General features: G+C 63.7%; 1 protein-coding gene across 5 annotated transcripts in view; it reads left to right on the top strand.

The window, feature by feature from the left end:
- The window catches only part of GRAMD4 (GRAM domain containing 4), a 62,810-nt gene that overhangs the window by 25,554 nt on the left and 10,868 nt on the right, over window positions 1-26,388 (top strand). For 4 of the 5 annotated variants that reach the window (XM_061124323.1, XM_061124322.1, XM_061124325.1 and 1 more), the window contains 7 exons: window positions 4,248-4,458; window positions 7,304-7,424; window positions 18,530-18,650; window positions 22,865-22,926; window positions 24,568-24,700; window positions 25,051-25,076; window positions 25,626-25,717. In XM_061124323.1, the coding sequence (XP_060980306.1) occupies window positions 4,248-4,458; window positions 7,304-7,424; window positions 18,530-18,650; window positions 22,865-22,926; window positions 24,568-24,700; window positions 25,051-25,076; window positions 25,626-25,717 (766 nt within the window). Of the gene's footprint in view, window positions 1-708; window positions 865-4,247; window positions 4,459-7,303; window positions 7,425-18,529; window positions 18,651-22,864; window positions 22,927-24,567; window positions 24,701-25,050; window positions 25,077-25,625; window positions 25,718-26,388 lie in introns of those variants that run through there. The other variant, XM_061124321.1, reaches the window with a different exon arrangement.

The following is a 26,388-nucleotide window of genomic DNA, read 5'->3' as shown; positions in this document are numbered from 1 at the left end:
GGCAGGGAGTCAGTTGAGCATCTGAGTGTTCAGGGTCCCGCTGACTGAGGCGTGCATCTGGGTGAGAGGGGTGGCTGCCCTACCAGCCTCGAGGTCGGGTGAACCCGCTGGCCCTCAGTGGGAGCCAGTGTCGAGCTCTGCATGGGCAGGGGGGGAGGGTGCGTGGTCACCGTGACTCCCGGATCATGGGCATCCAGACTGCTCCGCGGATCGCCCAGCATGGGGCCCTCCCGCTGGCTGGAGCTGCGTGCAGGTTGGGGTCCTGGGGGCTCATCTTGCAGGGCTGTGGGCCTCTGGGCGCCTTCCTGGAGGATGGAGGCCTGGCTGGCGCTGGCCTTGCTCGACCTCTGTGACTCCCCGGAATACAGTTTAGGACGAGGATTGCTTCATTTGGGGAAACAGACGTTGTTTATCCTGGGGTCAGCGGAAGAGCCACCAGATGACGGGAGGATGACGCCAGGCCCCGGGCCGAGCCGGCTGTCTGAGGGCGGCCGGGGTGGTGAGGAGCACGGCTGGGACCTGGGACGTGGCGCACGCCGGGCTGGGAACCACTTTTTTCTGAGTCTCAGGCTGGTGGGGGAACTAACGTCCTTTGTGGCTTCCAGGCCCAGTGTTCCCCAGACAGTGCGGCCTTTGTGTGTCCAGGAGCCATTCAGCGCGTTTCCAGAGCAGCGTGCTTTGTGTCCCGGGCCAGCGCTGGCCTCGCTCCGGCGTCCCGAGGGCCTGCAGTGCAGTGGGCGCCGCCCCGAGCGGGGGCGGTGGCCGGGCCCCTGTGCCAGGCACCCCCTGTCCTGTTGCCCCGTCCCGCCTCCACGGCTGCAGGGCCTGGCAGGTGTCACTCGGAGCGTCTGCTTCTGCATGGAGGTACAAGGGGGGCCCCTCCAGGAGCCTCGGGGGCCGGGGCGCCGCATCCCACTCTGAGGGCGGCTGCGCCTAGAAGGCCGGGCGTGCGGGGAGCTGTCCGGGGCCTGTGGGTGCACAGGACGGGCTGGTCTGTGGATGCAGGCTTCTTCCCCGTGGGCCCTGGGGAGTGCAGGGTGGATGTGCAGGGAGCGGGGGCTGGCGCATAAAGGGGAGGCTGGGCGGGGGCTGGGGCAGAGCGGGACACGTGGCAGCACCCAGATGGAAGGAGCGGGGTGGTTTGCGAGACGGCATCCGTGACACTGGCTTTGCGGGGAAGCTTTGCTCTGGGTCACACTTTGTGCCTGGCTGGCCCCGGTCCCCCTCTCGCTGGCCGTGGACCATGGCCGTGCCAGTCTCCCATCGTCATCTCAAAGCTGGGGAGGACTGGGTCAGCCAGTGTAGTTGAGACGGTCCTGGGGTGGGGTGGGCTGCTTCTCAGCCTTGGGGGTGTGGGTGATGGCAGAGCGCCCCTCCCAGCCCAGACCCGCCTGGCAGTGGGGAGGGGGGCAGTGGTCAGGTGTCCTGGCACCTGGTCTTGGTCCGGCAGCTGTGTGAGCCCAGGGGCCTGGGAGCAGGGCGGTGGGGACACCCCTGCCCTCCCCAAGGGCAGATGTTGAGATGAGCTGGCGCTGCAAGGAGGGGCCCTGCTGGGCGGGGTGGGGGGCGCGCGGGCTGGGCGCTTGTGAGCGGCATCGTGACGGTGGCGGCGCCGACCGTCGGTGCTCTGTCCCCTTCCCTGGTGGCCTCTTCATTTGCTTGCTGAGTCCGGAGGGAAGGCGGCCCTGGCCTGCGGGGCGGGGAGTCCCAGGACCACAGATGAATGGCGAGGAGGGAGGCTTGGCTGCGGTGACCCCCGGCCCCCCGCCGTCTGCCCCACTTCTGCCCAGTGCTGGGTGAGGAGGGGTCCCCAGGGTCTTTTTGAAAATGGAGGGAAGGAGGTTTTACCTGGAGGCGCTTCCCATCCCGTTTGCTTTTATTTTTCAAGTTAGAAAAGCAATCGGAAAGAGCATGTGGAGAGAAGTTTTGCAGCCTCTCAGGAGCTCCACCCAGGGGCCCGTGTCACCTGTGGGGGTGCAGACGCCCGTTGTCCATAGCGGTGACCTCGGGGCAGTGGCGTTGGTCACCACTCTGAGGTTCCCGGGGAAGTCCGTGCGCCCTGCGTGTGGCGCCTGAGGTCCTGGCTGGCCTCAGTGCAGCCCAGTCACGCTCCCTGTGCCGGATCTGCCCTGGGACGCATCTCCAGACGGGGACCCACTGGTTCCCAGGGCGTTGGTGTCCCTGCTGCCTGCGGCCTTGGTCACATCGCTGGCTTCTTTTCCTTCTTGGTAAAGTTAGAGGTTTCTGCACGAGGCCTGGGTGACCCCTGTTGCTGAGATTCCTCCTCTGCTCCGGGTGGTGGGGGGCTGGTTTGCACATCTGTGTACCAAGGTCCTCCAGTCTTTACCGATTCATGCAAGTTGTCTCACAACAGAGATACGAGTTCACACATGCCCGGTTTGCTCCATGTGTCTCCTGTTTCACTGCGTTTTTTTAAACAAAACGTCAGTTTACTTTTGTCTAGTTGAGTTTTTTTTTTAAACTTTGATTTTTTTTCTTCCTCTGTCTCTTAATGTAGACCATTACTCCCTCTCCTTAGGAACTTAAGTCTCTCTCTCTCTTTTTTTTAAGTTTACTTAACCTTTTAGTTCATCTGGAGTTCACAGCTCCTTCACGGGATAGCTTACCGGATGGCCGGCCTCCTGCCTCCATCCTGCCAGATCGGGCCACATCGGGCCAGCTCAGGGTTCCAGGCTGTCTGGAGCGCAGGGTTCCAGAGAGCCTGAGAAGCCCCTGTCCCAGGAGCACCTCCAGCCCCGCCCCCGACGGGCACGGCCTCAGCTGTCTGGAGACCAGAGCCGGCCCCAGCTCGTCCTGACCCGGGTCTCGTGGGCGCCCACTGCACGCAGGCTTTGTTGTTTTGAGTGATGATGCCAGGGGCGGCGGCCCTTGGAGGGCAGGGCAGGCATGCAGGGCTGCAGCCGGGCATCCTGGGCGGTGCTTTACCGAGGTCTAACGGCTCCAAGCCTGCACCGTCCAAAACAGGAAGCGCTTCTCCCTGCCGTCGTGGCTCTGCGTGGACTGTCCCCACTGGGGCGGCTTGGGGTGGATCCTGCCCTGCTCCCCTGCTTCCTCCCCACCCTATGTGAAGTTGCCGCTCTGTTTATTGGGTCTAGGCTGAGTGTTGGCGCCCGGGCATCGTCTCGAGTTCTTGGGATCCTCTTGCCGGATTGGTGCTCGTTCCCATTGGTGTTCATTCTGTTTCAGAGGTGGAAGCTGGGGCTCAGAACGGTGGGAAGTGGAGGGCTTGAGCCTGGGCATGTTCAGAGCCCCTGTCCCGTGGGGAACCAGGGCCTCTTGCAGACCTTGGTGGCCAGGGAGCTGTGTGACCGGGGCTGGGGCCGTGGACTTCAGCGTGAGGTTGACTGGACGCCCAGAAGGGCTGCCCACACCCCACCCCTAGGCTTTCCTGGGGTTGGGTCAGAGATGTGGGGAGTGCGTGACCCACTGCATATCCACCCCTGGTGTGCGTGCGTGCTTGGACATACACGTCTCCTCCATACCAGCACACATCACTCCCCACCCACCCCCCAGCATGACCCCACACCCGGCCTTTGCTGCCCTTGCTCCTGGCTGAGGGGATCCTATGCCTGCAGCCTGGGGGCTGTGCTGGGAAGACCTCTGGGACCCAGTGAGGCTGAGCTGGTCCTGAGAGCTGAGTCAGGCACCCGGGCAGGCAGGACGGAGTTTTGGGCCAATGGGGCAGCCTGGCCGTGTGCCTGGGAGCGGGGCCAGGCGGAGGGAGGGGACAGGGGTCCAGAGGGAATCTGACACCCAGAGCCCCTGCGTTCTAGCGGCTGTCCCGGGCGTGCACGTGGCTGTGCTTCCTGACGGGTTCTTGGAGCTCGGGAGGGTCAGCCCTCCGCCCTCCTCACCGCAGTGCCCCCTACCCCCACGGGGTCAGTGGCTCCCCTGCAGCTCCAGGCTGCCCACCTTGGTGCTGGGAGTCCCACTGAGAAACAGGGCTCCCTTCTCCCCTGAGGGGTGCAGAGGGCTAGCCTGACGACAGGGGCCCAAGCTCAGTAACCAGCCCAGCTGGGTGGGGGTGACTGAGGCTCTAGCCTCTCTGGCAGGGGGGAAGCCTGTGTGCCCCCGGGTCCCTGAGTAGTGGGACTGGCTGCTCCCAGAGGGCAGGGCCGGGTGGCGGCCCTGGGCTGGGGCCTGGAGCTGTCTGTAGGGGGCGGTGTGCCGGCAGGCGGCCGGCAGGTGACTGACCACGGGACCTTGCCCCCCTTGCTGTCCTGCAGGGACTCCGAGCGTCATGTTAAGGTGAAGCAGAGGGCCTCAGTGCTGAACATGCTAAGGAAGCTGGACAAAATCAGGTTCAGAGGTCACAAGAGAGATGACTTCCTCGATCTAGCCGAGTCTCCGAATGCCTCAGACACCGAATGCGGAGACGAGATTCCCCTGAAGATCCCTCGGACCTCGCCCCGGGACAGCGAGGAGCTCAGGGACCCTGTGAGTACCAGAGTGTACCCCCGCCCCGACCCCGGCCGCGTGGCCCAGGTCTCGGGGCCCCTCACTGTCCCCATCCGTGGGTGCCAAGCCCAGCGTGGCCTTGGGTGGACCGTGTCCTTCCTGGCCGGTGAGACAAGGAGGAGGCTGCTCCCCATCTCTCCCCCTCCAACCTTCCTGGCGGGGGCTCGTGCCCAGATTGAGGGTGGTTTGTCCGGCAGCAGGATTTCTTTCCCTTCCTTGGATTTTTGGGTGATCGGCAAACTTTTCATGCAGAAGTGATGCCGGGGCCCCAGCCTGACCCCTGGGAATTTGATGCAGGGGGTCGCCGGGCGATGTCTGGAAACCACTGGCCCAGCCCGAGGGCAGCACCTTCGGGCACCTGGCCGGGCTGCCTGGCCATTGCGGGGTGCGTGTCCCTGCCCCGGCAGCTGGCCGAACCCAGGCTGGGCCTCGGGAGCCCAGGTGGGGACAGTGGCCCCTGTGGGCTGGTTGTGGACGCCCTTCCCTTGGCCAGCAGATCTCTTCAGGGGCTCGGCGGCTCTGGTGTGAGCAGGCCCTGCTTTCTGGAAGCTTGTGTTTGGTCAGTGGGCGGGCAGCTGGTGGGGCAGGCTGCCCTGGTCCCCTCCCGGCCAGGGGTGACAGCTGGCTCCCTGCTCTGGGGACAGTTGCCTGCATCTCCCTGTCGTCAGCGAAGAAGCCCGGAGTCCCCCTGCCCTACCAGCTGTGGACAGCCGCGCCCACGTGGACCCCAGGGTTCGTGGCCTTGCGGTTCCTGCCTGAGCACCTGAGCTAGGCTTTCCTTGCAGGTGTGGCCATGAGCACCCGCCCGCCTGGCCCTGTGTATTATTAATGCTTCGTAATAGAACAGGGACTGGCTCGCTCGCTTCTGGCGGCAATGAATAATTTATCGGCACTGCCTCTTAAGAGCCGGCATCCGATCAGGCGGGCTGGAGCTGCGGAGGCCCGAGGGCAGTGCCCTGTCTGGGCACGGCCTCTGTCCCCCGCAGAGTGGGCGGCTGACCTCCCAACCCCGGGTCAGGGGTGGGCTGGGACCTCACTGCTGTGTCTCCTGGCAGGCCGGCAGCATCTGCTGGGTGGGACGCTGTGGGGGTCACAGGCCTGTCTCGGGAAGGGGGTGCCTCCTGTGGGGGTGGGACCAGCCGGCCGGTGAGGGCCCAGGGCGGGGCGAGCCCAGGGCTGTGAGTATGAATGACTCTCCAGCCCGCATCCCCAGTCCCGAGGGGCTCTCTCTCTCCTTGCGGGGGACAGGCCAGCATCCTACAGCGGGTCACGCTGTCCTTCTTGTCAACTCTGCCCCAGGACCTGGGGTCGCTCCCGTGAGCCTCATGTCCACGTGGCCTGCACCACCGCTGCCGTGAGGGCAGGTCGTGTGTCGTCCTGGTGGAAGTGACCAGCGCCTACCACGGACATGCCCCGTGACCTCTGCTGTCCCCTGAGGGGCCTCGGCTCCGAGCCGGCCACAGCCATGTGATCCCAGCCTCTCTCAGACCCGGGGCCACTGGAAGGGATCTGAAAGCTCCGGGACAAGTTCCAAATGGGCTTAGTTCCAGCTGCTTGGAGACCGACCTGCATTTCAGCCTTCCAAGGACGTGGGCTCACGGGTTGTCACTCATGGGGCCATGAGCCAGGGGCTGCCCTGCCCACCTGGGTGGGGACGTTGCTGATGAGATAGAGCCCAGCAACTTTGTTGGGCCACCTTCCCTGGCTGGCCTCTGCCCTCTGCCCTGGGGCCACCACCTTGTCGCCCGAGGCCGGGGCTGGGCAGGGGAGGAGGGGCACCGTCGTCTGCGAGGCGAGTGGGCGAGCAGGCCGGGGTGGGGGGGGACCCTGTCTTTTGCCTGTTGCCCAGCTCTCCTGTGCCCGCCCCTGCCAGGCCCACGGGGCAGGCAGATAAACCCGGCCTGTCCCTGCCATCTGGGAGCTCTTGCTGCGGTACCCAGAGCAGCTGACGGTCCAGGAGGTCCGGGGCCCGAACAGGGCAGCCCCGGGCCAGAGTCTTAGTGTCCGCTTCTCCCTCCAGGGCTGTGGCCCCGGACGAGGAGACGTGTGCGGGAGCCGGTCACGGACCCTGTCCAGGCTGAGTGTCCCCTTCCTTCCCTACCCCAATTTGGGAGGGACCCAGAGTCAGATGGCCCTGTTGCGTGGCGGGGTGCAGTTGTGGGGTCACCAGGGGAGTTTCCAGGACATGCCTGGCAGGCCTGGCCGTGCCGATACATGTGCTCCACGTCAGCGGGCAGTGGCAGCCTGTAGCCGGACCCTACCCTGAGCCAGGCGGGATAGTGGGGGGGGTGGCTTTAATTAGCCACCGTGGGCCCAGGACAGGGCCTTGTTTGGAATTCGCTCCCCTGGAACCTGGCACATGGACGCACCCTCCCCGGAGTCCTGTTGCTTTGGCTCCCTGGGCGCCAGCCCGGCTCCCCAGGCAGGACACCAGGCCCTGTGGCCAGGCCGCCCTCCTGGGAAGTCAGCACACAGGCTGGGGTAGGTCCTGTGGTCTGAGAGCTGCGCTGTGGCCCATCCAGAGGCTCAGCGTCACACTTGTGGTCTTAGTTTGTCATTTCTGGACGTTGGTCTCGCCGGGGCTCTGAGGATGTCCGCTTTGCCCGAGATGTCCCTTCCCCGGCAGATGAAACCGAGGTGAACTGATGCAGGTCCTAACGCCGGGCCAGTGCCTTCCTAGGCCAGGGGGGCTCTGGGAACCGGCCTTTCCAGACTGCGGGGTCCTCGGGGTACCCCGAGGTACCAGGTGATGAGAGAACCAGGTGACGTGGACCCAGGGTGCTCCCAGGCGCCTCTGAGCTCTCTCCTGGTGGTTTCCTTCTAGGCTGGTCCAGGGACCCTCATCATGGCTGCAGGAGTCCAAGACTTCAACCGGACAGAGTTTGATCGCTTAAATGAGATCAAAGGCCACCTGGAAATCGCCTTACTGGAAAAACACTTTTTACGTGAGTACCGGTGGAGGGGTGGGGGGTGCGGGGCAGAGAGGACAGTCTTGCAGGAGTGCAGCCGGGTCCCACAGGGGTCACGTGGGGGCTGCCAGGCTAGCGGTGGGGACAGGCGTGGCCCTCGCCTCCCGAGCCTGAGTCCCGTCTGCACGGCTGCAGTGTCTTTACTTTCTCAGACAGACACGAGGAAGGAGAAAAATGTCCCCGGAAATTCTCCTCCTTTCGGAGAGTCTGGTGCCCCACTGTGGTTAACTCAGAATCCATCAGAGGTTTTCTCGTCATTTCAGAGAGTCTGGCACGCTGTTGTGGTTAATCAAAATCCATCAGAGGTCTTGGAGGGGATCTGAAATTTCCTGTCCTGTGTAGTTTGCTCATTGAGGAGCAGGTGGGCCTGGTACCTGGGGGTTTTGGCCTCTGGGTAGTGATGACAGTAGAGATGGTTCCGGAAGGGCCTCCTTCCAGAGCTGATCCCCTGTGCTGTGTTGTCTCTGGTCCCCTCTCCACCCTTCTGTTCTCCTCGTTTACAGACGAGGAAACAGGCTCCAGAGCTGAGAAAAGTGACCCTCCTGGTGGCTTAAGTCCTCTGACTAGTAAGGAGGTTAATCCAGGCAGACTCACCATGAAGCCCATGCACTTGGCAGGCTGTTTTCTTGGCTGACACCAGCGTGGGGCTGATGCTTCCAGGGGGAGAACCACAGAGGGAGAGGGAATCAGCTTCGCCCCGTGTGCCTAGAGCCAGTCACGTCTGAGCCATGAGTGGAGACTCCTGGTCCCCGGAGGGAGGGTGCAGGGCAAGGCGCCTCCCTCTTCCCAGGGTCCCGCCGGGCGGGGATCCCCCGCTGACGGGTGGGACCCGGCAGACGGTGCCCTCACCCTCTGTCCTCACGCATGTTCTCTCCCTGTGTCTCCCTCGTGTGTGTGCTCAGCGTGGTCTGGGCTCCAGCCACGGGCGCCCATGCAGCGTGTGGGACCCCTGGCCGGCACACGCCCCGGTGGGAAGCCGGGGGGGCTGGGCCCTCCTTCTCCTCCCCGGAGGTGGGCCGCGTGGCCCTCACTGCCTCTTCGGGCACTGTCCCGCCGCCCAGGTGCCCCCGCCCCATCTTCCCCCAGGCCCCTCTTCCTGGTCTGTGCCTCCCTGGGCACGCGTGTGTGTGCACACATGTGTGTGTACAGGGCCTGGACTCCGTGTGTGTGCCCACCTGCACCCCGCCGGCCCGCGCTCGCCCGCCCGCAGGGTCTGAGCCCCGGGTCTGAGCACTCGGTCTCCCCGGGAGTCTGAGGGAGGGGCCGGGGAGACGGGGCCAGGCGGGGTCCGCAGGCACTGTGGACCGAGAGGGGCCCGCCTCCCGCGGTCTTGTCCCTGTGACCCTGTTCCCTGCTGAGCTCCCCCGGGGCGGCCACACAGACGGAGGGCAGCCAGGCCGTCTCTGCAGAGCGGAGCGGGCCTGCCGTGTGGTGGCCGTGCTGGGTGGCCCGGGGAGCACCCGTGGGCGGTGCTTCGTGCAGTTGCCTTTCGTGGGTCCAGCGGAGGAACCACCCGGGCCTGGTGCTCTCGGGCAGGGACGGGTCTGTGAGCGTCCGACAGGGAGCCCCAGCCCTGCTGGGGAGGGGCGGCGGGAGGCCTCCAGGAGAGGGGTTAGCAGGCAGGGTGGGTGGGGAGCGAGCGTCCATCGGAGAGGTGGGGGGGCAGGACGGCTGTGACCCCCAGGGAGGCCCGTGTGGGCTGAAGAGCGGAGAAGAGAAGAGGCCGCCTGGCCCCGGATCGGCGTTGCCCGGGCCTGTCCTTGCGCTCTGTCCTGAGTGTTTTATCAACAGAGTGGAACGCTGGGCAGCTCATGTCATAACAGTGCAGAGCTCCACTTTGACGGCCTGGGGTAATGATGATGGGCGTTTTTAAAAATAATTCTGTTTGGCTGCACTGGGTACTTGTTGCTATGTGTGGGCTTTCTCGACTTGTGGGGAGCGGGGGCCTCTCTAGCTGCGGTGCGTGGGGGTCTTGCTGCAGTGGCGTCTCTTGGTTTGGAGCACAGGCTCTGGAGCAAAGGGGATCAGCAGTTGCGGGGCATGGCGTGCCGGATCTCAGTTCCCATCCAGGGATCAAACCCGCGCCCCTTGCAGTGGATGTGCAGAGTCCTAACTGGACTGCTAGGGAAAACCCTGATTATGTTTTAAAAGCGAGTTAGAGCTTCCCTGGTGGTGCAGACACTAAAGAATCCGCCTGCAGTGCGGGGACCTGGGTTTGACCCCTGGGTCGGGAAGATCCCCTGGAGCAGGGCATGGCAACCCACTCCAGTATTCTTGCCTGGCGAATCCCCACGGACAGAGGAGCCTGGTGGGCTACAGTCCATGGGGTCGCAAAGAGCTGGACATGACTGAGTGACTAAGCACAGTCTAGTAAACTAAAAAATCAAGGTTTTCTTGAATAGCATCAGATACCAGCTGAGGCTCAAACTTCCCCAACTGTCTGGTCATTTTTAGGGCAAGTCTCTGAAATCACAAACAGGGTCTGTAAGTTGTGGTTGGTGGGTGGATCTTGCCCACCCTGGACCTTGCTCAGGGCATCCCCACAGTCCCATCATCTGAGCCGGCGTGTTCCCATCCCTTAGTGGTGGTGGGATGGGGGTAATCTTGCTGAAGGCCCCTCCTCGGTGGTGGTGGGTGGGGGTGATCTTCAGGAACACTCTCTCCTCAGTGGGGGTGGGAGTGGGGTGATCTTGGAGAAGGCCCCTCCTCGGTGGGGGTGGGATGAGGGGTGATCTTGGAGAAGGCCCCTCCTCGGTGGGGGTGGGGGTGGGGTGATCTTGGAGAAGGCCCCTCCTCGGTGGGGGTGGTGGATGGCGTGTGCTTCCCTGAGGCCATTTCTTTGCTGTATCATGACCCGGTTGTCATTATGGCTTCCGTGTATCATCTCATTAGAGGTTGCAGATGGTAATTTTCGACTTCCGACATTTCTTTCTTCATTTGTTAACCAACATGATGCTGGAAACTTAACTCTTCGGTTGCCTCGAATCATAGTTCGTATAGACAGGCAGGAGACGGGCTTGACATTCCAGCTTTCAAAGCAGCGAGTTGATTCTCTCCTGAGAGCATCTTGGGCTTTTGCGTGGGGTTTTGGTGTCCTCATGAGATCGGGGACTTATAAACAGAGTCACGAGTCTTGATTGCCGTGGTCCCGTCTCCTGGTGCTCAGATGGCCCCACCATGGGCTGGGTTTGTCTGGTGTTTCCTCAGGATGAGGCTGAGGTCAGAGTGTACTCAGCACATCTGACCAGGAGGTCTGGGATGTCATTCTGTCCCCACACGCACACTGCCGAGTTCATCCTAGAATTAGATCCAGTGTTGCAATTGTCTGAACTCTTTCCACATTTCCAGAGTCAGGGTGTAGTCAGAGACGTCAGCTGTCTCTCCCGGGGCCCCTCAGTCCCTCTGTTCCTGGGCAGATAACCAGTCATCTTCTAACTGTACAGTTCATCCTTCCATCGGATTTTTATAAAAGCAAACATGTCCGTATTTGTGCCCCTTAGATGGGCTTCCCAGGTGGCTCAGTGGTAAACAGTCTGCCTGCCAAGCAGCAGACACAGGTTCAGTCCCTGGGTCGCAAAGATCCCCTGCAGAAGGAAATGGTAACCCACTCCAGTATTCTTGCCTGGAGAATCCCGTGGACAAAGGAGCGTGACAGGCTGCAGTCCCTGGGGTCACAAAGAGCTGGACACGACTTAGTGACTAAACAACAACAGACCACCCCTTAGATAAATGTTGGCATGTTTTCACTTTCTCCACACTGAGGTCACATCCTGGAAGTCCCTCCGAATGGTTCTCAGCGCTCTTCCGTGTTCCATGCGGGTCGGCCCTGTGGCTGTGGTCGGGTAACCCGCCTGCTCCCTGCTCCTTGTGACGTGCTTACAGGTGGTAACTGCATCCCTCCAGCCTCTTATGTAGGTATAGGTGGTTCTTAGCAGGAAGTCTGGAGTGGGTGGGCTGCGCTTCTTCCTCTGCCCTGAGTGTCTAACGTGAGGCCCTCATCGGAGCTCAGTGCTCGGAGGGAGGTGTTGCAGGGAAACCCCGTCAGAGCTGGAGTCTGCGCAGAGCCTGTCCCTGCCTGCTGTCTCTTCCGTCCCGGTACCCAGGGGAGCACAGCGTGGAAGAAAGGATGTCGGCGCCCTGTGGACCCACAGAGGTGTTTCTTGGTGCCTCTGCGCCTGCACCTGTGTGCTGGGCGGGCCACCCTGGCGTGGGTCTGCAGGGGACGGTGGTGGCGGGGAGCTTTGCTCGGAGCTGGCCCCAGGCTTCTGGCTCCTGACTCAGCCCCGAGTGGTGGGTGGCTGTGGACGTTCCACCATGCAGAGCCTGGCCCCCTGCCATCCGTAAAGCGTCTGAGTGGTCTGTGTTAAGGTTCCATTCAATTATCTGTAGTACTCTCTCTCCAAAAGCAGACTGCTATTCTTCTCGGAGAGGAGGAAATGGCCCAGGTTTATGGTGGCTTTCTTCAGTTATTAAGTATTGAAGAGAACACGTGTTCCTGGGAGGAGATGGCGGAGGGATGAAGAATGGGAGACTGCAACGCGTCCTGGCTCAGGACCGGGGGCAGGAGGCTAAATTTGTTAAAGAAGCACATAAATAAATGAAAAGCCACCATCCATTTTCATTTCGGCCGAAATGCATTTCTGTTACTGCCGTTTGGGCACGGACACACGCACACTGCTGTGTGGTTTCTGAGCCAGAGCGTGCATTTATTGATCGCCTGCTGGGCACAGGCTCTGGGAAGGGAGGTGCTTCGCCATCGTCAGCTGCACGGGTAGGCACCTCCAAGAGTGACCTGCGTGGATTTTGGAGCTTGGAGGGAACTGCTTCTGGGGCCCCAGGGCTGCCCGGCTAAGCCCTCGGGTTCCTGAGCCGGCTGTGGGTCCACATTGCTGAGCTCTTCCTTCTTCCCGGATGGATGTGAGGCCTGTGGGGTCCTATCTAGATGCGCTGCAGGGTGAGCCCAGGGGTGTGCGGCTCAGCCCTCGGGGCACCACTGTGGTCGTTCCTGGGGAGGGAGGCTCCGGCATTGGGGGGCCCTTTGCCCCTGAGCCCTGATGCTCCCGGGAGCTCCCCTTCCTGCTCCGACAAGCAGTGGGTCTGTGTGGCCGACTCTGACCCTGTGGCGGGGGGCTTCCAGGAGAAGGTGGCTGGGGAGGCAGGCAGGAGGGTGGCCATCAGCCTCCTGCTGCCTGAAGAGCCTCCCTCTGGATGCCAAGGCTGGAAGGAAGGAAGTTTCTGGGCGCCAGTCTGGGTGATTCCAGCCGACGAAGCCCTTTCTCACCATTGAAAACCGCAGGGCCTGGAGCTGCCTGGTGTCTGCTGGTGGAGGCGTCTGGCGGGGCAGCCGCCCACAGCCGGCCGGGCTCGGGGTCCAGTGTGGCGTTGGTCGGATACCTCTGGACCCGCCCTGCAGATGTCTCTCTTGGGTTCTGAATCTAAACAAACAAAAAACCAAAAAAACCCAACCCCGCTCCTCCTGTTTATTCTGCAATGTTGAGCTGAGAGGATAAACTCTCCATTCCAGAGGCTGGGTCGGACAGTTCCGCTCGGCGGGGATGCGTTTATTGAGTGGTTTCTGCCCTTTTGGGAAGACAGCAGATGGGTGACCCAGACGGACAGGAAGGGAGTGAACAGATCAGGTAACCAGTGGATGAAGAAGAGATGAAACTGCCTGCGCGTGTCATAGGGGCCTGGGAAGAGATGAAATGGGCCCTGAAGTGCCTGTGTCTGACCCACAGGGCCGGCTCTGAGCTGAGAGCCCGCTTCTTGCTTACTCCCTGCGGATGTCCAGTCCTGCCTCCCCGCTGGATGGAGGCGAGCGGGCCCTGCCAGGCGGGCCTGGCCCCATGCCCGGCTGGGCGCCTCCCCCGCCCAGGCCCCGAGGGCTCGCTCGGCTGGCAGGAGGAGCAGGGTGGGGGCTGGGCGCACACACGTTCCCCGGTTCAGTGCTGGCTGGGCCTGAGCCCCGGAGCCCGGACCGGGGCCATCAGATCAGCCTGCCACCTCTTGCAGAAAGGCGGTCTCTGGTTCCTGAAAATCGGCTGTTCTGGGTGGAAGCGCTGCCTGGGATCTTATTTTATATGAGAAACATGTTCATGCTCTGCTGCTTCACCCCAAACCCCGGTCGGTTTCCTGAAATGTGCCTGAAAGGCAGTGGTGTGCGGCCTGTCTCGTGGGCGTGTCAGAGCCGAGAGCCACGCCGCCTACTGGTGCCCGGGCCGTCGGCATGGCAGGGCGATGCCAGTGCTTCCTAGACAGTACCTCTGCGTCCAGAGGCCAGTGAACGCTGGGGAGGAGGCAGATGCAAGTTCACCGTGAAAGCAGGGCCTTGCCTGTGATGAGCTGGCTTCCCTGAGGGGAGAGGGTGCAGGACGCCGCGAGGGGATTGCCACAAGCGCACTCCCAGCTCACGATCACCTGGCGCTTTGGGAAGGCGTGCCTTTGGGCTGGGGGAGCGGGGGGCCGGGCTGGGAGGCCAGAGGCCAGGAGAACTCGAGGGGCCTTGAGTGGGGAGGTGAAGGGCGGGGCCCTGGACCACCGGCTGGGCTTCCAGGTGGGCAGCCTGCTCCCTGACCGTGGCCCAGAAACAGCTCAGCGGGTGGTCCCTGCATCTGCACACCTGGCCGGTGGGAAGCGTTTTATTTAAGGATTATCACTTGATTTTTTATTTTTGGTGGTGGCTGGGCCTGTTGAATTGTGTGCCAGGAGGACTCTCGCTTGAGAGTTCTACTTTTACAGATTTAAAAATAGCCTCGGAGCCGTGTTCCTTTTTCGCTGTGTCTTCGCCGGGGGCTGGGGAGTGGGCTGGGCATGGGTGGGCATGGACGCAGGTGCCCCCCCCACCGTCTCCCCTGAGACGGGCTGTCCCTGCGTATCTCAGGGAGGTGGGGAGGCTGGACCGCGTGGGCCGGCCGCCCGGGTCCCGGTGGGCGGTGCGGCAGGAAAGGCCGGCCGCGGGAGCTGTGGTCCTGTGTTTGGGGAGCCACGCCTGGAGCTCGCTCTGCCTCGTCCCTTTGAAAGCGCTGGTTTGTCAGGTGCCCTGGTGGGGGCCCCGAAGGCTCCTATTGGAGCAGGGTCTGGCTTGTGTGGCCCCTGGGCTGCACCAAGGGGGCATTTTGGCTGCAGAAACCACGCTTTCGGAAGTCAGGACGGCACCTGTGCATCTGAGGGTCCCTCTGGGCTCACGCCGCCCCCGCCTCCTCCCTGTTACATTCTCTCTGCTCTCGTGGGAGGTGGGCGGGGGCGGGCCGTGTGCCCCTGGGAGCTGGTCCTGGCTCCCCTCCAGAGCCTTGCACCCGGAAGCTGGCTGTGCTCACCTGTCCTGCTGAGTGGGGGCGCAGTGAGGAAATTACAGCGCTGACCTCTGCCCGGGCATGCCCTGTGGTCTCAGAAGGTTCGGGGCTTCTGAGTCGTGTCCCGGGCAGGATCCTGGCTTCCCTGGCCTCCAGCAGACGTCCTTCCTGTCTCCCGGCCGGCCGTGGCCACCTGCCAGGTCAGCAGACGGCACCAGGCCTTGGAGAGGAGAAGTGTCAGGCTGGGAGCCGTGCCCCCTGACCCGGGCAAGCCCCGTGACGGCTGGTGCGGCGGCCTTCCCACCTGCCTGGCGTGGCTCCTCCTCCAGGGGACACCCCCCGCCTGTGACTGAGTCGCCGCGGGTGTGGAGGTCCCTGTCCTGGCCCACCTGCGTGGCTGCAGAGGTGCTGAGAGGCTCATGAGAGCCGCCCGCGGGCGCGCCTCCAGCGGGACATGCTTGTGCCAGCCCCGGGCTTGTGGCAGGCTGACTCTGGGATGCCCTCTGCGTGGGTGCTTCTCACTGGGAGAGTTTGGCCAAGTCCGTGGAAGCACCATCAGTGGGGTGTTCGGCAAATCCTGTTTCTGGGTGACGGGGACACACACACGGGAGGTGTGTGGAGGTGGGAGGAGGGGGCTGGCAGGGCGCCCGCACCCCCAGAGGCCATGACCTGCCAGAGGAGGGCTCTTCTTTGCGTTTTGGCCTCTGCAAGGCCTGGTGCCGTCTGCAGGGCACCCACCATGGGGAACGGGGCGGGGGCAACTTGAGGGGGCGGTGCTGTGGGAAGGCAGAGAGGGCCGAGGGGCTCTGTCAGGGGCCCAGGGTGATAGGTCACTGCCCGAGGCCCCCGGCCTCCAGGACTGGGGACGTGAGCGTGTGTGCGCACTTGCAGTCACACGCAGAGCACCCCGGGGCTCGGGACGGGAGCTGAGTGGCCACACGTGCTCCCGCGAGCTGCGCCCTGCCTGCTGTTGACCTCTCGCGGCTGAGGGGCGGGAAGGGAGTTTAGGCGAGTTGAGGAAAACAGGTTTCTTGCTGAAGGCGCCATGGGCAATGGAGGTCTCTGGAGCCTGACTACCGAGGTCCGTGGAGGCAGCTGGGGTGTGTGTGGGTACTGGGGGCCAGAGGAGCAGATGGGAAAGCACGCAACACCCGCCCGGGGCCCCAGGAGCAAGGGTGCGATGGTGTGGAGCGTCCACCCCCGATCTCCCCCCGTGGAGCTCCCTGGCCTGCCCTTGGAATGTGGTTGACCGGGCTGTGGGAGCCCCCCTGCCCAACCCAGCCAAGCCGGAGCCTGCTCCCCCAGGGGACACACTCGTCCCCGCAAGGGGCTGGCGGCCAGGAGCGGGGGGAGGCGGGCAGGTCCCTGAGGGGTTCCCGGGAAGCTTCACCCGCCCCTCCTCCGCTGAGCCTGCATGGAATACCTGCTGGGAGCCAGGCCCGTGCACCTTGGCCGGGGGAGGGGGTGCCTCAGAGGTGGGTCCCGTGGGAGGCTGAGTGGAGCTCGCAGGCGCTCAGGAGGGCAGACTGTCTCCAGGTGGCGCCAGAGCCACGGTTCTCCCACCGCCAGTGGGGACCAGTCCCCCCAGAAGAGGCCTGCCTGTGTCGGGACAGGACACCCGCCTCCCGTGGGTCCAGGGTCCCACAGGGAGTTGTTTCTGGGGGGCCTGGGGTTCAAGCTGGATTTAGAAAAGGCAGAGGAACCAGAGATCAAGTTGCCAACATTCGTTGGATCATAGAAAAAGCAAGAGAATTCCAGACAAGCATCTACTTCTGCTTCACTGACTACACTGAAGCCTTTGACTGTGTGGATCACAACAAACTGTGGAAAATTCTTGGAGATGGGGATACCAGACCACCTTACCTGCCTCCTGAGAAATCTGTATGCAGGTCAAGAAGCAACAGTTAGAACTGGACATGGAACAACAGACTGTCTGGTTCCAAATTGGGAAAGAGGTATGTCAAAGCTGTATATTGTCACCCTGCTTATTTAACTTATATGCAGAGTACATCATGTGAACTGCTGGACTGGGTAAAGCATAAGTTGGAATCAAGATTGCCGGGAGAAATATGAATAACCTCAGATGCAGATGACACCACCCTTATGGCAGAAAGCAAAGAGGAACTAAAGAGCCACTTGATGACGGTGAAAGAGGAAAGTGAAAAAGGTGGATTAAAAGTCAACTTTCAGAAAACGAAGATCATGGCATCTGATCTCATCACTTCATTGCAAATAGATGGGGAAACAATGGAAACAGTGACAGACTTTATTTTTATTCCAAAATCACTGCAGATGGTGACTGTGGCCATGAAATTAAAAGATGCTTGCTCCTTGGGAGAAAAACTGACAAACCTAAACAGTTATTAAAAAGCAGAGACATTACTTTGCTGACAAACGTCTGTCTAGTCAAAACTATGATTTTTCTAGTAGTCACGTATGGATGTGAGAGTTGGATCATAAAGAAGGCCGAGTGCCGAAAAATTGATGCTTTCAAATTGAGGTGCTGGAGAAGACTCTTGAGAGTCCCTTGGCCTGCAAGGATGTCAAACTAGTCAATCCTAAAGGAGATCAACCCTCAGTGTTCATTGGAAAGACTGATGCTGACTGAAGCTGAAACTCCAATACTCTGGGCACCTGATGAATTGAGCTGACTCTTGGAAAAGACCCTGATGCTGGGAAAGATTGAGGGCAGGAGAAGAAGGGACGACAGAGGATGAGATGGTTGGATGGCATCACTGACTCGATGGACATGAGTTTGAGCAAGCTCTGGGAGTTGGTGATGGACAGGGAGGCCTGGCGTGCTGTGGCCCATGGGGTCGCAGAGTTGGACACGACTGCGCGACTGAACTGAACTGGAGCCAGTTCGCACGTGCCCAGGGGCACCAGCGGATGCCCACTCCTGGCAGGGTGTGGGTGCTGTGTCACGGCAGCGTCCCCACTTTGACAGAGCCTCTGGGCGTGCGACACGGGCCCAGCTCCCTGTGCAGTGGGTGTGGAGTCCTCCTGGCCCCTCTTCTGGAGGCCCGGGGGTCCCTGTGTCCCAGGCAGTGCTCCTGTGGGGGTCCAGGGGGACCCTGTGTCCTCGCGTCCTCAGCTGCTCACGCTGCCCCTGCTCCCAGGCCCATGGCCCCCCCTCCTTCCTCTGACCCCTGACCCCCTGGCTCCTCCCGAGCTCGCTCCACCGTGACGACGTTGGTCCCACCCCGAGGCCCTGCCGCCCCGGCGTCCCCCAGGCTGCCCCCCACCCACCCGATGCTCCCCCCAGGATCCTGACCTTTTGTGCACCCGCCCACGTCCTGACTCAGGTGCATCTCCTTGGTGCGGCTTTTTATGAGCACCGGCTCGTCCTCTTGCCGTATTTCTCATCTGCCCACCGTCGGTTCTCAGGTGGTCAGCAGCCAGCGGCAGGCTCTGCCCCTCGCAGGGACTTTGCTCAGCGTCCAAGGCCTCCCAGAACAGCTCACACGGCACGTGTGTCTGTGGGGTGACCAGGCACCGCCAGCATCCCTTCCTCGGGGGTCCTGCCCCTGGAGAGGGTTTGGTGAAGGGCCTTTCTGCGCATCTGTCTTGAATGGGTTAAGTAAAGTAACGAGACCCTCAGCTTGCATTGACTGAGGCCTTGCCTGGATGGTGTAGGAGGAGCCCCGGTTGATACACTCCTGCAGATGTGGGGTGCCCGCGGGATGGAGCGGGGCAGCTGCCGCTGTCCATGTCTCAGCGCTCCTGGGGTACCTCAGCGTGGCGGTAGGACAGGCCACGTGACGCTCACCTGGCTCCTCTCCCTCACAGAGGAGGAGCTCCGGAAGCTGCGAGAGGAAACCAATGCAGAGATGCTGCGGCAGGAGCTGGACCGAGAGCGGCAGCGGAGAATGGAGCTGGAGCAGAAGGTCCAGGAAGTGCTGAAGGCCAGGTGAGGGTGGGGAGGGCCAGTGAGGACCACCCCAGGGCGGGAGGCGGGGAGGGCCAGTGAGGACCACCCCAGGGCGGGAGGCGGGGAGGGCCAGTGAGGACCACCCCAGGGCGGGAGGTGAGGAGGGCCAGTGAGGACCACCCCAGGGCGGGAGGCAGGGAGGGCCAGTGAGGACCAGGGCGGGAGGCGGGGAGGGCCAGTGAGGACCACCCCAGGGCGGGAGGTGGGGAGGGCCAGTGAGGACCACCCCAGGGCGGGAGGCGGGGAGGGCCAGTGAGGACCAGGGCGGGAGGCGGGGAGGGCCAGTGAGGACCACCCCAGGGCGGGAGGTGGGGAGGGCCAGTGAGGACCACCCCAGGGCGGGAGGCGGGGAGGGCCAGTGAGGACCACCCCAGGGCGGGAGGCGGGGAGGGCCAGTGAGGACCACCCCAGGGCGGGAGGCGGGGAGGGCCAGTGAGGACCACCCCAGGGCGGGAGGCGGGGAGGGCCAGTGAGGACCAGGGCGGGAGGCGGGGAGGGCCAGTGAGGACCACCCCAGGGCGGGAGGCGGGGAGGGCCAGTGAGGACCACCCCAGGGCGGGAGGTGGGGAGGGCCAGTGAGGACCACCCCAGGGCGGGAGGCGGGGAGGGCCAGTGAGGACCAGGGCGGGAGGCGGGGAGGGCCAGTGAGGACCACCCCAGGGCGGGAGGCGGGGAGGGTCAGTGAGGACCACCCCAGGGCGGGAGGTGGGGAGGGCCAGTGAGGACCAGGGCGGGAGGTGGGGAGGGTCAGTGAGGACCACCCCAGGGCGGGAGGCGGGGCCTTGAGGACCACCTCCAGTGAAGAGGTGGGGAAGGTAGGTGAGGATCATCCCCAGGGCAGCAGGTGGGGAGGGCCAGGTGTCTGTGTTGGGGGGACGGGCGGAGCCAGGTAGCGTTGCCCCTTGGTGGTCAGGGTCCCTGAGCCGAGACCCCGCTCAGATGCTGGTGGCCAGCCCCCGTGCGCTGTGGCCTCTGCTGTCCCTGTCTGCCCGCCTTCAGCTGCGGTCTCAGCCCTCCCAGGAGGCCTGCGGGCCCCCCACAGCCAGCCTCTGTTCTCACAGAGCACTCACGGCGAGTCGCCCTCCCTACTCCGGGGCTGTGTGCACCGGTGCCCCGGGCAGGGGTCCTCGGTGAGAGGGGTGCCCTCCGACACCTCCGAGGCCCTCCCGGCCCCCACACACCCAGGGCATCATGAGGGCCCAGGGCGGGTGGGGCGGGCGGGCCCGGCCCCGAAGTTCTGGGTTGTGTCCTGCCTGTGCCTGTGACGAGCTGTGGTCTTGGGAAGGTGGCTGCCTCCTGTGCCCTGGGGCGTTTGTTTGGAAAGGGGTGCAGGTGTTCCTTTTCCACACTGGGGCGGGGATGGGGAGGAGTCACAGCTGAGCCCTGGGGGCCCCGGAGGAGCAGGGCTGCAGAGCGGCTACAGAGCCCCGGGCTGCCGTGTGTCCCCCAGTTTGGGCTGCCTGTCGCTCCCAGGACCCTGGGACCCTGCCAGCCTGCCCTGGCGCTTTTCCACGTTTCCCCCCACCCACTGCCCCTGTTACCCCCTTGAACACCTCCCTATCCCGCACTCTCGGCATCACTGCCTGTGGCAGATGCCCCGCGCCCGCCGTGACCTCAGGGCCCGCCTGCCGTGGACCAGCTCCTCCTCCCGCAGGGTCCCCCCCATTGCGGGGCGGCCAGGTGTCCTTCCCCTGCTTCTGGAGGGGTGCCGTGGGTTCCCACGCGTCTGCCCCCGCGAGCTCGGCCCCCGCCTGTTGGTTTCAGCGGGTGACTTTGCTGGAGAGTTTGCCCCCCCAGTGTCTGTGCGGGGTCAGTATCGTCGGAGGAGACCGGCGGCCGCCTGTGGCTTGGCGCTGGGTGTCCTTGCGCCCACGCATGCCCAGCTCAATGCCTGGGCCCAGCTGTCCCCGGGAACCTGCTGTCAGCGCTTCCTGGGTGCACCCCCGTGTCTGGGACCCCTGGCCAGTTCAGGGACCGTCCTGGCAAAGGCCTGGACCCCTGCCCGGGAACAGAGGAAGCCGGGCCGGGAATGGATCCCCTGTGTGCCCCGGCCCCGCTCCGTTCCCAGTAAACCGCCATCTGTCTGGAGCCCTGGGCACGGAAGGTCCTCTGGGCAGCCTGGCTGCCGGGAGGGGTGGGCATGGAGGCCTCACCCCTCTTCCTTGACCGCGGCTCCCTTCTCTGGGACCACGTCTGTCTGCTGGCTCCCTGTCTGTCACTTCACAAGGCTGCATCCGCGGCCCCTGCGCGCCCTGCCCTCTGGTCCAGTTGGTCCGCTGTGCATCCCGCTCCGGCACTGCATGGCCACGACGGCTTGCAGTTACGGAGCTGCAGACCGGGTCGGTTCCCGGAGACATTGGACTGGGGTTGTTCCCGAGTCCGAGCTTGTCCTGCTCACCACCCGACAGGCTAGTAATCGAGAGACAGGTTGTTGTGGCAGAAGTAAAGACTTTATCCTGAAAGCCAACAGACTCCGAAGGCGGGGGCATATGCCCCCAAGGACCCACCTTGCCCGAGTTAGAATTCAGGCCCCTTTTATACTAAATGGGGAGGGACCTAAGTCAGACACTTGCCAGTTGCCCGCAGCTTCCGGAGGGGATGTGTGAATTTCTGCCTCCTGCAGTCATTCACAGGTGGGCCTGGTCCGGAGGGTTCCAGTGACCTAAACAAAAGTATTTTAGCCTAATGCTCATTCCCTGGGAGGCATGGTTCCCAGAGATGGGCCGCTATGTGTAATTAAAGCTTATAGGCAACATCCTTTAGTGATTAACTTGTGACCAAACTCACAAGGTTCTTCCCTGTTGTAAGATCACGTTGTGTGGGGTGCGGGGGGGAACACGCCTCCCTGGCGGTCCAAGCTAAGACTCCGTGCTCCTAGCACAGGGGGCCCAGGCTCCATCCCTGGTCAGGGAACGAGATCTCACATGCTGCAACTAAGAGTTTGCATATGTCACAGCTAAGACCCAGCGGAGCCAAATAAATAAAATAAATTTTAAAAACAGGTCAGTCGTGTGGACAGCAGGATGCAGAGGGTGTGTACCTACTGAGGGTCTCCGGGCCCCACTGTCTGTCCTGGGGGCCCCACCGTGCCCCCAGTCCCACCGAGGTCTGCCTGGGGCGCCACTTTCCCCACGTCCTGGGGTCTCCGCAGGGCTGGGAAACATAGCGGCAGAGTGGTTGTCAGAACCCCAGTGCAGGGCAAGGGGGGCAGGTGGGGGCCCGGCCGTCAAGGGGCAGCTGAAAGTCAGGTCAGTGGTCAGGAGCCCGCTGGTGGACAGGGGCCCCGGGGAGGCGTCAAGGCCGGGGACCGCTGTGGTCAGGTGCAGCAAGGTAGACTGTGAAGGCAGGGAGCCCGGCATGGACCAAGCGGGGACCTGGGCACAGCCTGCTGGCCGGGGGTCACCCAGCCTGTGGCCTTGGGTGGTGCGTGTGTTGAGAAGTACCTTTTCAATGGGCCCAGGAATCAGCGTGAAAGTGAAAGTCCCTGTCGTGTCCAACTCTTTGCAACCCCATGGACTAATTCTCCAGGCCAGAATCCTGGAGTAGGTAGCTGTTCCCTTCTCTAGGGGATCTTCCTGACCGCGAAAGGGATAGAACCCAGGTCTCCCTCATTGCAAGCGGGTTCTTTACCCGCACTGTGGGCTGAGTCATAAGAGAAGCCCAAGAATACTGGAGTGGGGAGCCTTTCCCTTCTCCAGTGGATCTTTCCGACCCAGGAATTGAACCAGGGTCTCCTGCATTGCAGGCGGATTCTTTACCAGCTGAGCCACCAGGGAAGCCCAAGAATACTGGAGTGGGTAGCCTATCCCTTCTCCACTGGATCTTCCCAACCTAGGAATCGAACCAGAGTCTCCTGCATTGCAGGTGGATTCTTTACCAACTGAGCTATCAGGGAAGCCCCAGTACTTGGTATAAGAGTTGCTTATTCTGAGCTTAATAAAGGATAAACAGATGAGTCAAAATTAATAGGGAAGAAAGAGTTCTGCATTTGCAGACTGTGTGCCCGTCAGGGATGCAGCTCTGCGCTCGCCCCGCTGCCCTCGGCCCGCATCTGAGTGGGGTGGTCAGGACCCCAGAGGGAGCCGGGCAGGTGGGACTGGGCACCAGCATGTTGGGCATGGCTTTGCTGAGCCCAGACTCAGGCCGTGTCGTGAATTAACAGAGATCTTGCTTTTCCTCCCCTGCCCCCCAAGAGCCGAGGAGGCGCCAGCTCAGCAGCCCCCAAAAGGACAGGCCCAGGTCAATAATGGAGCAGGTAGGCCTGGGGGTGGCCAGGGGAGCTGGCTCTGTGCCCGGGGGGACCCGCTCCCATCGGGATGTCCCCGATTACCCACTGGGGGGTCTTTGTAGCAGGTGCAAGTTGTTCCGTCAGAACTTGACTTTACTTTTGCACAAACACAAGGCGGTCGCTCTGCCCGCCCCTCCCCAGGGGTCGTGTGGTCACTCTGGTCGCGTGGCCCTGACCGGCCCCTTTCCCGGAGGCTGGCCGTCCTGACTGGGGTGCTGGGCGGCGGGGGCGGCTGTGGGCGGTGTGCTGCAGGCCCCCTGCCCCGGGTCAGGACACAGAACCTTCCCACCCGGGGCTCTCGTTCCTGGTCTCTGTCCATGCTTGGCCCTTTCTGGAGCTGTCATTACGAGGACAGTGGGGGAGGGAACCAGGCTTCCGTCTGGCTCTGGAAGGGCCTGGTCCGTGGCGGTCGCTGGCCCTCGCAGGCTGACTGTTGACGGGAAGCCGCCTGCCTGTGCCCAGGCTCAGAGAGCCACCCCGGAAGGACCCCTAGTTGAGCCCTGTGTGGGGTAAAGGTGCGGAGACCGCCGTCCGAGAGGGGAGGCCTCTCAGGTGACCTCCGGGTGGGGCTGAGCTCGGGGACCAGAGTGGCTCCCGGCCCCCGCTCCCTCCCCGTGTAGCCCCCCGCGCCTGCCTTTCCGAGAGGGCGCTGCCCCTCCCCCAGGGCCCCAGTGCTGGACGTGCCGCCGGGCTGGCTGGCTGGGTGTCCAGTGGGTCATCCTCTCCTTGGGTCCTCACAGTTCATGACCGGAGGCCCAGGTTCCAGGCCAGGAGCACAGGAGACTCCCTTCCCAAAAGACCCCCGCTGTGCGTGGCGATTGATGGGCCTCCCGCACACGTGTGCAGGGGCAGTCTTTCCACGCCCACCCCCAGGGGTCCCCCCGGCCCCCTGCCCCCACCTCGGCCCACCCTTAATCCGAGGTCCACCCTGATGGCCGTGGTCTGGTGGCCCGTGCACGGTCCTCGGGTCGGCCCCAGGCCTCGGTCCGTTTGAGCCGACACGTGGCCGCCTGCACGCCCTGCGTCCCCCTCTGACCGTGGGCTAATGGCGCCCCCTGCGGGTGACTCTCTGCCCCGCCCCCCTGAAGGGACAGACTCATCCCCCGGATTTGGGCTGGTTTTCTTGTCTGATGCTGTGGCTTTCCGAAGGCAGAGACCACTTCCCTCCCCGGGGCCCCCCTGCAGCAGAGCACTGCCCCTGACACCCGCCCCCACTGGCTGGTCCTCAGGCTTGGGGTGTCCGGGGGCATGCGCCCACCTGGCCCCTTCCCAGGCAAATCAGTGTGCCCAGGACAGGCGGGGGGGGGGGGGGGGTGTCAACACAGCCCCGTCTGGGCTGAGCGCCTGCCTGGACAGCGCCTGCCCTGGGGACAGCCTCCGGCAAGCTGGGGGTCGGCCTGAGGCCCGCGGGGCACCCCCGGCGTCCACGTGGCTGGCTGGTGCGCTCCGTGAGCTGAAGTGGTTCGGGCAGTCTTCAGGACGCGGAGCCCCTCCCGGTTCTGCCGTGGATGTGCCCCCAGCAGCCCACCGGGAGCACCAGCAGCCCCCCCGAGCCCCCGCCCCAGTTCCCTGTGAGCCCCTCACTGAGACCTGCCGCCCGTCCTGCAGAACGGCGGAGCCAGGGGCTGTGCCCCCGGGTCCAGAAGTGGTTCTACGAGAAGTTCGGGGAGTACGTGGAGGACTTCCGGTTCCAGCCCGAGGAGAGCACCGTGGAGACAGAGGAGCCCCTCAGCGCCCGGAGGTGGGGCCCTGGCAGGATCGGGGTGGCGGGGCATGGCTGGCCCGCCCGGGGGCCCCCGGGGTGCGGCTCACGGCCGTGCTGGAGGGGAGGACCTGCCTGCGCGGCTGGCAAAGCTGGGGCAGCCGCACAGCCGTGTCCCCCGCCGTGGCCGTAGTCGTGCGGTGACAGGCCCCATGTGGGGACGGTGGGCCCCGGGGACCGTGAGAGCGCCTGCAGGCCAGGCCCAGCTCAGGCTAGGGTGGGGGCGCCTGGCCTGCGGCTCCTGTGCCCCGGGGTCTCCCCCAGTGCCGCAGAGCGCTGCGGGCCGGGCCTGGGTGCTGGTGCTCAGCCCTCCCCTCCCTCCCGCTCAGGTTGACGGAGAACATGAGGAGACTCAGTAAGTACCCAGCGTGGACTTAGTAAGTACCCGCTCACCTCTGCTGCGTGCGCTGTCGGGCTGGGCTGCCTGGGGGGGCCCCCCCAGCACTGGGCAGGGCTTCCTGCCACAAGGATGGTTTTCAAGACTTCCCCGCCCTCTTCCTCAGGCCGTGGGAGGTATGTCCCAGGCCCACGCCGTCTGTCTGTCTGCCTGCCCCTGGCCCAGGGCCGGAAGCAGGGTTTCCCTCCAGGCCTGGGATCCCCCAGCGAAACGTGGTGCTTCCCCAAGATGTTTGTCAGGGCCCACGGTGTGGGAGCAAAACCCTGTCCACACACGGCTGGGGCAGAGGACAGGGACAACATGGAGCGGCCCGGGGTCAGGCCACCGGGGCCGTGATGGCTGCGGTTACCTGGCTCCTTTTGGTCCCCCATCCCCCCACCCCCATCCCCCCACCCTCATCCCCCAGCCCCCATCCCCCACCTCCAGCTGGTGCAGCAGCCAGACCACCGGGTGTGTCCGGGGGCTGGGTGAGCGCTGGCCTGACCGTGTGGTCTGATTTGTCCCCAGAGCGCGGCGCCAAGCCCGTCACCAGCTTTGTGAAGAACCTCTCTGCCTTATCCGACTGGTACTCCGTCTACACATCCGCCATCGCCTTCACTGTGAGTGCTCCCCATAGAGTGGGGGAGTGTGCTCCTCATGGGGTGGGGATTGTGCTCCCCGCAGGGTGGGGGGAGTGTGCTTCCTGATGATCAGGGTGCAGGCTGTGGTCCCCACAGGGTGGGATGTATGCTCTCTGAGGGGTGGGGGCTGTGCTCCCCGTGGAGTGGGGGGTGTGCTCCCCGCAGGGTGGGGGGGTTGTGCTCCTTGACAGGAGGGGGCTGTGCTCCCCGCAGGGTGTGGGGGGGTGTGCTCCCTGCAGGGTGGGGGGTGTGCTCCCATTGGGGTGGGGGCTGTGCTCCTTGACGGGTGGGAGCTGTGCTCCCAGCATGGTGGGGGGGTGTGCTCCCTGACGGGTGGGGGCTGTGCTCCCCGCAGGGTGGGAGCTATGCTCCCCGCAGGGTGGGGGGGTGCTCCCAGACAGGTGGGGGCTGTGCTCTCTGTGGGGTTGGGGGGCATGCATCCCACCCCAAGGTTTCCCAGGGGGACCCCCCCCTGCTGTGCCGGGCAGCTCTGTGGGGTCATCAGGACGAGAGAGGTGTCACTGGGAGCAGCCTGAGGCTGGCCCCTGGGGCTCCTTGTGTCTGGAAACGCCCCCACGGCAGTGTTCTTGGGGAGGGGTCTCGGGCTGAGCTGGTGGCCGGCTTCCTGGTGGGTTCGGGAGGGAGCCTGG

The sequence above is a fragment of the Dama dama genome, chromosome 22 (assembly GCF_033118175.1).
Source record: "Dama dama isolate Ldn47 chromosome 22, ASM3311817v1, whole genome shotgun sequence".
Lineage (NCBI taxonomy): Eukaryota > Metazoa > Chordata > Mammalia > Artiodactyla > Cervidae > Dama > Dama dama.
Note: the sequence above shows the minus strand (reverse complement) of the source record. Positions and strands in the feature narration are given on the sequence as shown.